We start from the raw sequence: 15,979 nt of genomic DNA on the forward strand, positions 1-15,979 counted from the left end.
GAATTAACCAGATAGATAAAATTTGAAATGGGTGGGAAAAGAACAAAACAGATTCATTAAATAAATTCAAATGTCTGGCAAACATCTGAGAAGACCTTTAACCTCATAAATAAAGAAATTTAATTTAAAATAAGATTCTACTGTTTATCTGTAAGGTTAGTAAGTCTTTTAAATATTATGATACCCAGTGTTGCCTAGGGTATGAAGAAACAGGTAGTATATAAAGTTCATTCATCCAACAGTTTATTACTCAACACCACTCCTTTGTACCAGGTGTTCATCAAGGCACTTAGAATACAAAGGAGAATAATAAATAAAAATTCCTGTCCTTGGGAAACTTTTTCTAATTCATGAGAATTTTAATTTATACAACCTTTCAAGAGGAATGGCTGGAAATTTTATATAATGCCACATGTGTTTTGACCCAATTATTATGCTTTCTAAGGAAAGCATAGTACAAGGAGTGTGAAGATGTATGTATGCGGTTGTTTAGAACTTTCTGCTGTTTGGAATGCTCTAATTGGGTTGTCCTTTTATTGCTGAGTTACAAGAGTTCTTTATATTTTCTAGGTACAAGTCCCTTATCAGATACGTATTTTGAAATTTTTTTCTCCCATTCCATGGGTTGTCTTTTCACTGAATTGATGGTGTCTTCTGAAGCACAAAACTTTTTAATTTTGATTATTCACAATTTTTCTGATTTTTCTTTTGTTGCTTGTGCTCTTGGTGCCACATCTGAGAATCCTTTGCCAAATCCAAGTTCATAAAGATTTACTCCTGCGTTTGGCTCTTACATTTAGATCTTTGATACTTTAGAGTTAGTTTTTTTGATATTATGTAAGGTAAGGGTTTTGTACCATTTTCAATGTGGCTACTAGGAATTTTCAAATTATGTGTATGGCTTGCATTACTTCTTTTGGACAAAGCCAGCCTAGACCAGTGGTCTTCACACTTTTTTATATGAATCCCTATTGGGAAAAAAAGTTGGTATTCATCAACCAATATATGTATGTATTTATATTTATTTATAGATTATATTCGTGTACTATTATATGAATAATATATTATATGCATTGTAATAGAAAACCTATGCAGAAAATTAAAACTTAAAGGTATGTAATATTAAAATAAAATTTCCCATACATTAATAGAATATTTTGCACATAACTGCTTTTGGAGACCACTGTTCTGTACTGCAGCCTTAACCATCTAGTTTGCTCAAGTCTTCTTCCTTCCCCAAGGCATCCCCAGCAGTGCTGCTAGAGGACTCTCTCAAGTACAGATATGATCGTGTCATGTGTAACCAATTTAAGGATAAATCCAAACTCAGCTTGTCATACAGAGCCCTTCATCATATATCTCTGCCCATGTTTCTTTAGCTTCAACTCTTGCATTTGGCATGCAGTTGTTTATCAGTCCATACCACACCACACCACTTAGAATTTCCCTGCATACCATTCTTCACTTAGACTTTTCTTCCACCCAGAATACTGCTTCTCTGCTTCTTCATGAAATTAGTCAGGATTCATTTTTATTTTTCAGTGTACCCTTTCACAGCATTTAGCACACAACAATATTTTTATTTCCCTATCTTCCTCAGTAGGCTATTAGATCCTCCAAGTAGAAATCATATATTCCCAGTGCCTATGTAGATTATAGGCTTTTAATAAATCTTTGTTAAAAGAAAATGTTCATGAATATTTTAATGAATTAATTAATAAATATGTTTCTTATAATTCAACCTGCTTCTCTGCCTTTGTGGATATTCATGATCAAGAAAGAAATTTGCTAATTTTTGTTTAACTGCAAGTATTATACTAATGAAAAAAAATATTTCCTGTTTTTCCAGTGTGTTCAATTGTGCTTCAGTATATTGTTTCTAAAGAAAAAGATTTCACATTATTATTTTTTATTCTTGTTCTTGTTTTCTTTTTCTTCCTTTTTTCCTTTTTTTTTTTAATAGCATCATGGGCTACATGGGTCATTTAGGGCAACTGAAAACCTTAATAACATTTCTGAGGAAGGGAGACGTGCTCTGCTATCTTTACAACTGACTTAGAAGTTAATTTTTAACATGATCAAGGGTCAGTTGGAGACTAATTCTACCACAATGTCTTCCACATTATAGTCATTATCCATCCTGAATGACATCAACATTCATGGTAAAGGTCACAGTCATGTCTGTCAGCATCAGTCCCTGGAAAGTTTTTCTCAAGAGAAGAGAATATAAGCTAGTAATCAAACTGTACACATTATGAGCAGTTTCAAGACATTACAAGATACCTGTGTTCTCTTTGGAGCTGACTTTTCTCACTCAGAATTCCCCAACCAAAATCACAATAATTCTTACTAGAAGGAACTAGGCCTGGTGTTAGGACTTAAGCAGCAGCATACCAAGAATTTCTTGAATTCAGTGTTCTGTGTCATGTGATATCACACCAGATCTACATAAGAGCATTATGCAACTCCCAAACAAAACAAAAAGCACCGAAACCAAATGAGCTACTTAACATTGCTAAGACTTGGTGTCTTCACATCATTATCTTCTTCAAAATGTTCATAATGGGTGACCTTTGCATCTCATTTTCTTGCATCTCTTTTTCTTCCATTTCATCTCATCTGTAATTCTGTTTCTGCGTAGTAGCATTTGATTTCTGTTCACTGTTTTATACTGAACACTGCACAAATATGATCTATTTTAACATATGTTTGTTGAGAAATTACCATGTACAAAAACACCCTTATGCTGAGTTCTGTGGGAGACAGAAAGATGAAGAGTTATTTCTAACATACATGAAAGATGAGAAAGAGAATGAAAATATGAATGAAGATAACTCCAAGGTTTTTAAATTACCCTAATGAAAATAGATATAATGATGTTTGTAAACATATTATGGAATCAACAGGTTTAAAATGTAAACATAACAAAATTAGCATTGAGACTTGTTTTATTTATAGGGATCTTATTTTAGGGCCAAATTTGAGAGCACTTGGTATATGTTAAATTGGAAAATGAAAAACGGGGTAGCCATAAACTGTAAATACCTTAAAGATTGTAAAGGAAGAAAGTAGATTAGTGGTTCCTAGGGCTGGGAAAGGAGGATAGGGAATGATGCTAATGGGGACAGATTTTCTTTTGGTAATGAAAATGTTCAAAAATTACATTATAGTGATAGTTACACAACTGTAAATAGACCAAAAAACCCTTTAATCATACACTTTAAATGAGTGGACTTTATGGTATGTGAAATACATATCAGTAAAATTATATATCAGTAAGGCTAATTTTATTTTTTTTAATTATCAAAAAATGGGAACTGTGTATTTTCCATTTCTTAACTTCTTGTATGAAAGTAAACTCTTTTGCCGGTTAAAAGGACAGAAATTTAGATATGAGTATATCTAAACAAGATACCCAAATTCACTATAAGCTTTTATTAGAATTTGTCTTTTTCATTGGAATAGCAAATTCTTAGAAATAGATGTTTAGGATAACATTTAACATTATTTTCAGAGTTTTGTCTGCATTCCTTTATCTGCTGTTAGGAAATATTAAAAACACAATTTAATTGTTTCCTATAATTTTATTTAGAAGAAAAATATTTTTTCTTATTACAAAGCATCCTATCTTCTTGGATTCTACGAATTTTCCAACTCAGCAATTAATGAGTTAACTCATATACAATATGAAAATGTGATGAATATGAAATTTTTAAGTTTTTAGAATAGGAGAGAGGGTCTTTGGAGCAACCTGCCATCTCAAAATTGTTCATAGCTCTTTAAAAAGTTATGCCACTTTTCTCCCAGTAGTTAGGAGGAATGATTTTATAGCTGACCTTTTTTTAAAAATTGTGTCTTTGAAGTGGAATTCAGATTTAATGTGTTTTTATGCCATTAATGCATTAAACATTTAATGTGGTTTTAAATACTAATGGTTACATTCAGTACAATAAGTTGTGACCATTATGCAGTGATCACAGTGTGATCTTTCAGTGATTTCTTTTAGCACAGAATCTTTGCCTTTGCTGTAGACATTCTGCACTTTTCATACATCTTTCCATTCCTATTTTCAGTAGAAAATCTATTCAATTGTAATTTGTATTAGAAAATGCATTATGTTTTCTGGTGTAAACACTGGTGCTTTTCAAAGTGCAAGCTTATTGTTTCAGCTAATTACCTAATATGTTTGTAAATGGGAAATTTTTACAAAAATGGAGAAAAGCTGTAAATTGCTATCTTGTGGTATTTTCAAGCAAGTATCATAATGTAACTCTACTTTTATAGCAAGGGCTAGAAACCATTAATGCAGTAATCAATATATAGCAGTTATGTTATTATTGGAGATCTTAATGTAACTTTCAAAATCCTGAGTTGTTGGAATATTGGTCTTTCACCTTTGACACCTGAAAATATTATTTAACTATTTTTTTCTATTAATATTTAAGTGTTATTAGAAAATGGTAAATCAGTTTTCAAGCACACAAACACATTTTGAATGTTTTAGATAGCATTCCTCTTTTGTAAGCATTAATTTTCTTATTTCACTCACCTAGTGTCCACTTGGCAAGAAGAGTACTTAAGTTAGAAAAACAAAACTCATTGGTTGTAAAAGACCTGGAGCATCAAAAGGACCAAGTAACACAGCTTTCACAAGAGGTAAATAACTTAAACAAAAGAAACATGAACGAAGAATCACAGTGTTCATTTTAATTCTTTATTACTCCTTTGTGTATTTTCTGAGCAGTTTTAGAACAAGCTGTTTGCTAGTACAGAATGGTTTTACAGTTTATGAAACTAACTTAATGCCTTATGAACAACTTAAAGTCTATGGCAAAACTAAGATCAAAAAAGAGGTTAAATGCCCAGACTAAATATAAATGCAGACCAGACAGACAATGCTTTGATATCTGAGAATATCAACTGGGAAAGCAAGTTTGAGGATTTTAGGTGGCATTTTAAGTTTTTAAATAAAGCCTCATTTTCAAATAGGCCTGCTACTTTTTTACTTCTTTGATGAAAAAAAACACTTATCTATTGAACACACTTAAGCTGGTATATATACTTAAGCTCTCACATTCTTTGATAATGAATGTTCCCAAATTATATCTATCTTTTTAAAATCAGATTGATATTTCTTCTTTTCCTTAGCTAATATTAATTATATCATTTAAAGAACATATATACATTTTATATAATATTTTTAGTCATCTTATTTAAGTTAGTATCTAAAAATTACATTTTTCTTTACTTCTGAAATTCAAGTAATAAAACAGCTAAAACCAAAGAAGCCACTGCACTGGTGTTATTTTTATTCCCTAGGTTTCAGCATAACAAGGTATGTTACTATTTTAACACTTGAATCTTATAATAAGAGAATTTTTAAAGACATGTTAAAAACTATTAATATATTACCATGTTTTCTTAAGGACATGTTAATGTTTGTCTTTATAGTACTCTCTATTAAACTGCCTTTAACAGTGTAATATTAGGAGGATCTTTATGCTCAAATTCTAAAAAGACCAGAAAGATTTCATAATACTATCATGCCTGACACATAGTTAACGCTCTGGGTGGAAGTGGTGTTGTGCTGGCAAATGTTAACAACCAGCTCTCCAGGCAGGAGTGTGAGTGACAGCTCTGATTTGTAGCATTTGCTTATTTACGTCTGTGGGATAAATACTCCCACCAAGACAACCTCAACCTGCCAACACCACGATACTGAATACAGAGTGGAGGGAACATGTTCAGTAGCACATCACGACATGATGTTTCCAAGACACAGATGTAACAGGCTTAGGTAAACTCAAGAGCATAGATAATAGTAAAATAAAAATTGGTGAGTTTTTGAGTATTCCTTTTTTTAGTAAAATTTATTCGACTGTAAGTTTAAATAATTTTTAACAAAAGTTGTGTTCAACATCCAGCTCACAAATTTACTAAAGATTTGTCACTCAGCTCTCATAAACTACTATAAGCCAGCTCCAGAACCCCACCGAGTAGAACCATTGAAGGATAAATAAACGAATGATGAAAGAAACAAATGACCCTCTGTTTAACATATTATGGCTCTCTCATATTTAATTTCAGAATAAGAATATTCTGAAAAGTAAAGTATTAAAATACATATAGACTTATATATGTGTGTCTTTATATTACTTAAAAAAAAAATTAAACCACTGGATGGACACGTGGAGATTGGGGAGAGTGAGGCACCTGGGGGGAAGGGAAGTTGCTCACCCTTTCTACATGCCTCATCCTAGACATCTCTTTGAAATGGCTGTTCATCTGCATCCTTCTCATATTCTAAACTGGTAAAGATTTCCAAATGGCCTTACCATGAATGAGCTCATTTGAAGATGTTTAAGAAAACCTGAAAGTAAGAATCAAGAAACCACATCGAGGAAAAAAGATGGTGGCATGAGAACTGAAGTAGAAATCTCCTCCCAAAATCACATAAAACATGAAAATACAGCAAATACAACTAATCCTGAAAAAATGACCTGAACACTACAGAGCAGACTGCCTACATCTGGAGAAAAAGAGAAGATCTCACAGAAAAGGGTGAAATAGCAAAGCTACAATCCGGTGAGACCCAAATCCTCCTCCCACCTCAGCCTACAAGTAGGAGGAAGAAAAACGGAGTTGGGAAGGAGTAGTAGCCCAGGAATGCTAAACACCCAGCCATAGAGATCTGCTCCAGGAGCATGAACCCACATTATATGGTGCTCTGGAGTTAAGTGGGGTTGGAAAGCAAAGATGGGCAGAATACTCAAACAGACTAAGATTCTAGCTGCTTGTGGAGAACAGGTACACTCAACCAGCCCCTCTAGGACAAAAGAAAGGCGCAGAGTTTGAAGGACGCAGCCTGCTGCTCTTTCCTCCCAGCAGGGGCTGGTCCCACTCACCTGCTGTTCCCAACCTGGCAGTGGAACCAGGTGCTACAGGAAGAAAGGCAGGAGACTCTCCCAGCCAAGCTCTTTCCTCCCAGCAGGTGCTGGTTTGATTACCTGATAACCCCACCATTTCTGCAGGTGCACAGCAGCTCCAGAGAGTAGAGATTCTGAGCACAGAAGGGCACTGCCAACACAGTTATTATTCCATAGGAAACACTGAAAAAATGAAGCAGTGAAAAATTTGGCCCAAACAAAATAACAAGGAAAAACAATGCCAGAAAGAAGGCTTAGTGAAACTGAAATCACCAATTTTCCTGATAAAGATTTCAAAATAACAGTCATAAACATGCTCACAGGACTACAGAAAAATATTCAATATCCCAGAGAGGACTTCAACAAAGATAGAAATGAGATAGAAATATTGAAAAATACAGTATCTAAAAGGAAACATACAATGGAGTGATTTAAAAGTAGATTAGATGAGATAGAGGAGACAGTAAATGAAATAGAAATTAGAGAACAGGAAAACAAGCTGAGGCACAAAGAGAAAAAAAGGATCTCTAGGAATGAAAGAATAATAATAGAACTGTGTGACCAGTCCAAGTGAAACTATATTTGCATTATACTCGTATCAAAGGAAGAGAGAAACAAAGAGTTAGAAAGTCTCTTTGAGGAAATAATTGCTGACAACTACCTCAATCTAGGAAACAAAATAGTTACTGAGGTCATGAAAGTCCAGAGATCTTCCAACACAAGGAACCCTAGGAAGACAACACCAAGATATATAATAATTAAAATGGCAAAGATCAAGGACAAGGAGAGAGTATTGAATGCAGCCAGAGAGAGAAAAAGATCACATGAAAAGGAAACCCTTCCAGGCTAAAATCAGATTTCTCAGCAGAAATCTTATAGGCCAAAGGGAGTGTCATGATCTATTTAAAGCAATGAAATAGAATGGCCTCCAACCTAGAATACTGTACACAGCAAGATTATTGTTTAAATTTGAAGCAGGGATTAACAATCTCCAGATAAGCAAAACTTGAGGGAATTTACCTCCCACAAACCATCTCTACAGTGCATTTTGTTGGGACTGCTTTACATGAAAGTGCTCCTAAGGCTAAATAGCTATCACCAGAGAAAATAAAACCACCGTAAAGGAACTAGACCGATTAATTACTAAGCACATGCAAAATTAAATAACTGTCCACAAAGTCAGTCAAGAGATACATACAGAATATGTACAAGAGTACAGAATATGACACCTACTATATAAAGAGTGGAGGTGGAAGAAAACAGAGGGGAAAAAAAAGTTTAGATTGTGTTTGAAATACCATAATAAGCAAGTTAAGTTAGACTGTTAGACTGTAAAAAAGCGGCCCTTGAACCTTTGGTAACCTAGCAGTGGCAATAAGTACATATCTATCGATAATCACTCTAAATGTAAATGGACTGAATGCACCAATCAAAAGACATAGAGTTGCAGAATGGATAAAAAAAATAAGACCCATCTGTATGCTTCCTACAAGAGACTCACTTCCAACCCAAAGACATACACAGACTAAAAGTAAAGGGATGGAAAAAGATATTTCATCAAACAACAGGGAGAAAAAAGCAGGTGTTCCAGTATTTGTATCAGACAAAATAGACTTCAAAACAAAAAAAGTAACAAGAGACGAAGAAGGACATTACATAATGATAAAGGGTCAGTCCAACAAGAGGATATAACCATTATAAATATCTATGCACCCAACACAGGAGCACCAGCATATGTGAAACAAATACTAACAGAATTAAACGGGAAGTAAACTTCATTTTAGGGGACTTCAACACACCACTCACTCCAAAGGGCAGATCAACCAGACAAAAAATAAGTAAGGAGGAGGATTCAAGATGGCGATGTGAGGTGAGATGGAGAATTCCTCCAAAAACCACAGATAGTATGAAAATGTAGTTAATTGATACAACTAACCCTAAAACAACAACAAGGAAGAAGGCTGAACCAGACTGCACACAGACCTCGCGAACAGAGCAGATCTCACGAAACAGGGTAACATACGAAAGCCTTAATCAGGTGGGACCCAGGCCCTTCCCCAACCCCAGCTCAATGGCGGGAGGAAGAGGAACAGAGCAGGGGAGGGGGTGGAAGCCTGGAACTGCTGAACACCCAGCCCTGGAGGTCTGCTTTGGGAGCAGAAACCTACACTGTGTGGTGCTCTGGACCTTGGGGAGCTCAGACAGGTGGAGTGCTTGAGAGACAGATTCCAGCCATTTGTGGAGGAGGGGATCCACACCCGGACGCTCTGGGACAAGGGAAAGGCAGGCAGTCTGAGAGGTTTCCTAGCAGCGAGAGGGCTGCTGAAGGAGTGGGGTTTGCACGGAACTTGCTGCGCAGGGGAGGGGAGAGCAGGACAAGGTTGTCTGGGCGCGCTCTGCCCAGCTGGTTGGGAACTTTGAGGAGCTTCAGGGGCCCCATCCCCCTGGCGGCCTGCTCAGCTCTGAGGCCCCCCCCATTGTGACATGCAGCCTGCTGTGCCTTTCTCCTAGCCTGCCAACACCAGTTCACAAACCTGCAGTCACTGTGCTGGCATTAGGCCAGCCAGAGGGAGGCCCTGCCAACAACAGGTAGAGATGCAAAGCACAGAGGCTTACACCCTCTGTGCTTGGCCCACTAGCTCTGACACCAGAGACAGGCACTGCAGACAGAAATAAGGAAACAGATCTTTCCTCACCCCAGGCACCAACACCGCTCCCCTGTGACCCCCCAACCTCACTCTAGGGGCTGAACAGCTCCAGAAACTGGAGCTTCTGGGCACTAGTGGACACCACATAGAAATATGAAATGTCAAAAGAACATGGTTCAGACCAAAATCTCCAAACCCCAGAAAAAGGGTCAAATGAAACAGAACTCACCAATCTGCCTGAAAGAGGTTCAAAATAAAAATCATAAACATGCTTATGGAGGTACAGAAAAATATTCAAGAACTCAGGAACAAATTTAAGTCAGAGATTCAATCATTAAGAAATTCCGTATCTGAAATGAAACATACAATGGAGGGATTTAAAAGCGGATTAGATGTAGTAGAAGAGACAGTAAATGGAATACAAATTAGAGAAGGGGAATACAAAGAAGCTGAGGCACAGAGAGAGAAAAGAATGTCTAAGAATGAAAGAATATTGAGGAAATTGTGTGATGAATCCAAATGGAACAATATTCATATTACAGGGATACCAGAAGAATAAGAGAGAGAAAAAAGGATAGAAAGTGTCATTGAGGAGGTAATTGCTGAAAACTTCCTGAATCTGGGGAAGGAGATAGTCTCTCAAGACATGGAGGTACACACATCTCCCAAAACAAGGGACCCAAGGAAGACAACATTAAGACATATACTAATTAAAATGGCAAAAATCAAGGATAAAAGCAGCTAGAGAGAGAAAAAAGATCACATATAAAGGAAAACCCATCAGGCTATCATCATACTTCTCAACAGAAACCTTACAGGCCAGAAGGGAGTGGCATGATATATTTAATGCCATGAAGCAGAAGGGACTTGAACCAAGACTACTATACCCAGCAAGGTTATCATTTAAATTTGAAGGAGGGATTAAACAATTTTAAGATAAGAAAAAGTTGAGAATTTACCTCCCATAAACCACCTCTACAGTACGTTTTGGAGGGACTCCTATAGATGGAAGTGTTCCTAAGGCTAAATCGATGTCACCCAAGCGATAGACAAAGAGTACAGAATATGATTCACAACATGTAAAGAATGGAGGGGAAGAAACAGGAGAGAAAAAAAAAGAGAGAACCTTCAGGTTGTGTTTGTAATAACACACAAAGTGAGTTAAATTAGACTGTTAGATAGTACAGGAATTACCCTTGAACCTTTGGTAACCACAAATCTAAAGAAAGCCCACAATGGCAATAAGTACATACCTATCAATAATGACCCTAAATGTAAATGGTCTGAATGCACCATTCAAAAGGCACAGAGTCACTGAATGTATTAAAAAAACAAGACCCGTTATATGCTGCCTACAAGAGACTCACTTCAAACCCAAAGACATACACAGACTGAAAGTAAAGGGATGGGAAAAGATATTTCATGCAAATAATAGGGAGAAAACGCAGGAGTTGCAGTACTTGTATCAGACAAAGTAGACTTCAAAACAAAGAAAGTAACAAGAGGCAAAGAAGGACATTGCATAATGATAAAGGGGTCAGTCCAACAAGAGGATATAACTGTTATAAATATCTATGCACCCAAAATAGGATCACCTATATAAGTGAAACAAATACTCACAGAATTAAAGGGGGAAATAAAATACAATGCATACATTTTAGGAGACTTCAACACACCACTCACTCCAAAGGACAGATCAACCAGACAGAAAATAAGTAAAGAGACAGAGGTACTGAAGAACATATTAGAACAGATGGACCTAATGGACATCTACAGAACACTCCATCTAAAAGCAACAGGATACACATTCTTCTCAAGTGCACATGGAACACTTTCAAGAATAGATCATATACTAGGCCACAAAAAGAACCTCAGTAATTTCAAAAATATTGAAATTGTACCAACCAGCTTCTCAGATCACAAAGATATGAAACTAGAAATAAATTACACAAAGAAAACAAAATATCCCACAAACACATGGAGGCTTAATAACATGCTCCTAAATAATCAATGGATCAATGACCAAATAAAAACAGAAATAAAGCAATATATAGAGACAAATGACGACAATGATTCAACAACACAAAATTTGTGGGACGCAGCAAAGGCCGTGCTAAGAGGGAAATATATTGCAATATAGGCCTACCTCTGGAAAGAAGAACAATCCCAAATGAACAGCCTAAACTCAAAGTAATGAAACTAGAAAAGGAAGAAGAAATGAGGGGCAAAGTCAGTAGAAGGAGGGACATAATAAAGATTAAAGCAGAAATAAAATTGAAAAGAATAAAACAATAGAAAGAATTAATGAAAGCAGAATAAACAAAATAGATAAACCCCTAGCCAGACTTATCAAGAAAACAAGAGAGTCTACACACATAAACAGAATCAGAAATGAGAAAGGAAAAATCACTACAGACACCACAGAAATACAAAGAATTATGAGAGAATACTATGAAAAATTATATGGTAACAAATTGGATAACCTAGAAGAAATGGACAACTTTCTAGAAAAATACAACCTTCCAAGGTTGACGCAGAAGAAACAGAAAATCTGAATAGACCAATTACCAGCAAAGAAATTGAATTGGTAATCAAAAAACTACCTAAGAACAAAATACCTGGACCAAATGGTTTCACTGCTGAATTTTATCAAACATTTAGTGAAAACCTAATACTCATCCTCCTTACAGTTTTCCAAAAAGTAGAAGAGAAGGGAATACTCCCAAACTCATTCTACGAGGCCAACATCACTCTAATACCAAAACCAGGCAAAGACACCACAAAAAAAAAGAAAATTACAGGCCAATATACCTGATAAACATAGATGCAAAAATACTCAACAAAATATTAGCAAATGGAATTCAAAAATACATCAAAAAGATCATCCATCATGATCAAGTGGGATTCATCCCAGGGATGCAAGGATGATACAACATTTGAAAATCCATCAACATCATCCACTACATCAACAAAAAGAAGGACAAAACCACATGATCATCCCCATAGATGCCAAAAAAGCATTTGACAGAATTCAACATCCATTCATGATAAAAACTCTCAACAAAATGTGTATAGAGGGAAAGTACTTCAACATAATAAAGGCCATATATCACAAACCCACAGCCAACATTATATTTAATAGTGAGAAGCTGAAAGCTATTCCTTTAAGATTGGGAACAAGGCAAGGATGCCCACTCTCCCCACTTTTATTCAACATAGTACTGGAGGTCCTAGCCATGGCAATCAGACAACACAAAGAAATAAAAGGCATCCAGATAGGCAAGGAAGAAGTCAAACTTTCCCTGTTTGCAGATGACATGATATTGTACATAAAAAACCCTAAAGAATCCACTCCAAAACTACTAGATCTAATACCTGAATTCAGCAAAGTTGTGGGATACAAAATTAATACACAGAAATCTGTTGCTTTCCTATACACTGACAATGAACTAACAGACAGAGAAATCAGGAAAACAATTCCATTCACAATTGCATCAAAAAGAATAAAATACTTAGGAATAAACCTAACCAAGGAAGTGAAAGACCTATACCCTGAAAACTATGGGACACTCTTAAGAGAAATTAAAGAAGACACTAATAAATGGCAATTCATCCCTGCTCTTGGGTAGGAAGAATTAATATTGTCAAAATAGCCATCCTGCCTAAAGCAATCTACAGATTCAATGCAATCCCTATCAAAATACCTACAGCAATCTTCAATGAACTAGAGCAAATAGTTCTAAAATTCATATGGAATGACAAAAGACCCTGAATAGCCAAAGCAATCCTGAGAAGGAAGAAAAAAGCAGGCGGAATTATGCTCCCTGACTTCAAGCTTTACTAAAAGCCACAGTAATCAAGACAATTTGGTACTGGCACAAGAACAGACCCATAGACCAGTGGAACAGAATAAAGAGTCCAGATATAAACTCAAACATATATGGTCAATTACTATACGATAAAGGAGCCATGGATATACAATGGGGAAATGACAGCCTCTTCAACAGCTGGTGTTGGCAAAACTGGACAGCTACATGTAAGAGAATGAAACTGGATTGCTGTCTAACACCATACACAAAAGTAAACTCAAAATGGATCAAAGACCTGAATGTAAGTCATGAAACCATAAAACTCTTAGAAGAAAACATAGTCAAAAATCTCTTGAATATAAACATGAGCAACTCTTTCCTGAACGCATCTCAGGCTAGGGAAACAAAAGCAAAAATGAATAAATGGGACTACATCAAGCTAAAAAGCTTCTGTACAGCAAAGGACACCATGAGTAGAACAAAAAGTGATCCTACAGTTAGGGAGAATATATTCGTAAATGACATATTTGATAAAGGGTTAACATTCAAAATATATAGAGAGTTCACACCCCTAAACACCCAAAAAGCAAATAACCCAATTAAAAAATGGATGGAGGTGGAATATATTTGTAAATGACATATCCGACAAGGGGTTAACATCCAAAATATATAAAGAACATACATGCCTCCCACCCAAAAAGCAAATAACCTGATTAACTAATGGGCAGAGAATATGAAGAGACAGTTCTCCAAAGATGAAATTCAGATTGTCAACAGACACATGAAAAGATGCTCCACATCACTAATCATCAGGGAAATGCAAATTAAAACCACAATGAGATATCACCTCCCACCAGTATGGATGGCCAGCATTGAAAAGACTAAGAACAACAAATGCTAGCGAGGATGCAGAGAAAGTGGAACCCTCCTACACTGCTGGTGGGAATGTAAGCTAGTTCAACCATTGTGGAAAGCAATATGGAGGTTCCTCAAAAAACTAAAAATAGAAATACCATTTGACCCGGGAATCCCACTCCTTGAAATTTACCCAAAGAATACAACTTCTCAGACTCAAAAAGACCTATGCACCCCTGTTTATTGCAGCACTATTTACAATAACCAAGATACGGAAGCAACCTAAGTGTCCATCAGTAGATGAATGGATAAAGAAGGTGTGGTACATATACACAATGGAATACTATTCAGCCATAAGAAAGAAACAAATCCTACCATTTGCAACAACATGGATGGAGCTGGAGGACATTATGTTCAGTGAAATAAGCTAGACGGAGAAAGACAAATGCCAAATGATTTCCCTCACTTGTGGAGTATAATAATGAAGCAAAACTGAAGGTACAAAATGACAGCAGACTCAGAGACTCCCAAGAATGAAGTAGTGGTTACCAAAGGGGAGGGGTGTGGGAGAGTGTGTGGGGAGGAAGGGAGGGAGAAGGGGTTGAGGGGTATTATGTTTAGTACACATGGTGTGGGGTATCACAGGGAGAACAGTGTAGCACAGAGATGGCACAGAGTAAATCTGTGGCATCTTGCTGCACTGATGGACAGTGACTGCATTGGGGTATGGGTGGGGACTTGCTAATATGGGTAAATGTAGTAACCACATTGTTTTTTCATGTGAAATCTTCATAAGAGTGTATATCAATCGTACCTTAATAAAAAAAAATTTTTTTAAATGGACAGAGGATATGAACAGACAGTTCTCCAAAGAAGAAATTCAGATGGCCAACAGGCACATGTAGAGATGCTCCACATTGCTAATTATCAGGGAAATGCGAATTAAAACCACAATGAGATACCATCTCACACCAGTTAGGATGGCCAACATCCTAAAGACAAGAACCAACAAAAGCTGGCAAGGATGCGGAGAAAAGGGGACCTTCCTGCACTGTTGATGGGAATGTAAGCTAGTTCAACCATTGTGTAAAACAATCTGAAGGTTCCTAAAAAACTAAAAATAGAACTACCATTTGACCCAGGAATTCCACTCCTAGGAATTTACTCGAAGAAAACAAGGTCCCTGATTCAAAAAGACATATGCATCCCTATGTTGATCATGTTACTGTTTACAATAGCCAGCAACCTAAGGGTAGATGAGTGGATAAAGTAGATGAATGGATAAAGAAGAGGTGGTACATATACACAATGGAATATTATTCAACCATAAGAAGAAAACAAATGCTGCCGTTTGCAATGACATGGATGGAGCTAGAGGGCATTATGCTCAGTGAAATAAGCCAGGTGGAGAAAGACAAGTACAAAATGATTTGATTCATTTGTGGAGTATAACATCAAATTAAAACTGAAGGAACAAAACAGCAGCAGACTCACAGATTCCAAGAAGGGGCTAGCGGTTACCAAAGGGAAGGGGTTGGGGAGGGAGGGAGAAGGGAATTAAGGGGCATTATGACTAGCACACATAATGTAGGTGGGTCATGGGGAAGGCAGTATAGCATGGAGAAGACAAGTATTGACTCTATAGCATCTTAAGAGTGATGGACAGTGACTGCAAGGGGTTGTGGGGTGGGGGTGACTTTATACTATGGGTGAATGTTGTAACCACAATGTTGCTCATGTG

The 15,979-nt window shown here is 36.5% G+C and overlaps 1 protein-coding gene across 5 annotated transcripts in view; it reads left to right on the top strand.

Annotated features, from left to right (window-relative positions):
- PIBF1 (progesterone immunomodulatory binding factor 1) overlaps nt 1–15,979 on the top strand; it is a 258,434-nt gene that overhangs the window by 163,390 nt on the left and 79,065 nt on the right. For all 5 annotated transcript variants that reach the window (XR_008994571.1, XM_036893743.2, XM_036893740.2 and 2 more), the window contains exon 14: nt 4,554–4,656. Coding sequence is in view for 4 of the 5 variants with exons in the window: in XM_036893743.2 (XP_036749638.2) it covers nt 4,554–4,656 (103 nt within the window). In the remaining variant the exon portion in view is untranslated. The remainder of the gene's footprint in view (nt 1–4,553; nt 4,657–15,979) is intronic.

Source organism: Manis pentadactyla, chromosome 17 (assembly GCF_030020395.1).
Source record: "Manis pentadactyla isolate mManPen7 chromosome 17, mManPen7.hap1, whole genome shotgun sequence".
In the NCBI taxonomy this organism is placed as follows: Eukaryota; Metazoa; Chordata; class Mammalia; order Pholidota; family Manidae; genus Manis; species Manis pentadactyla.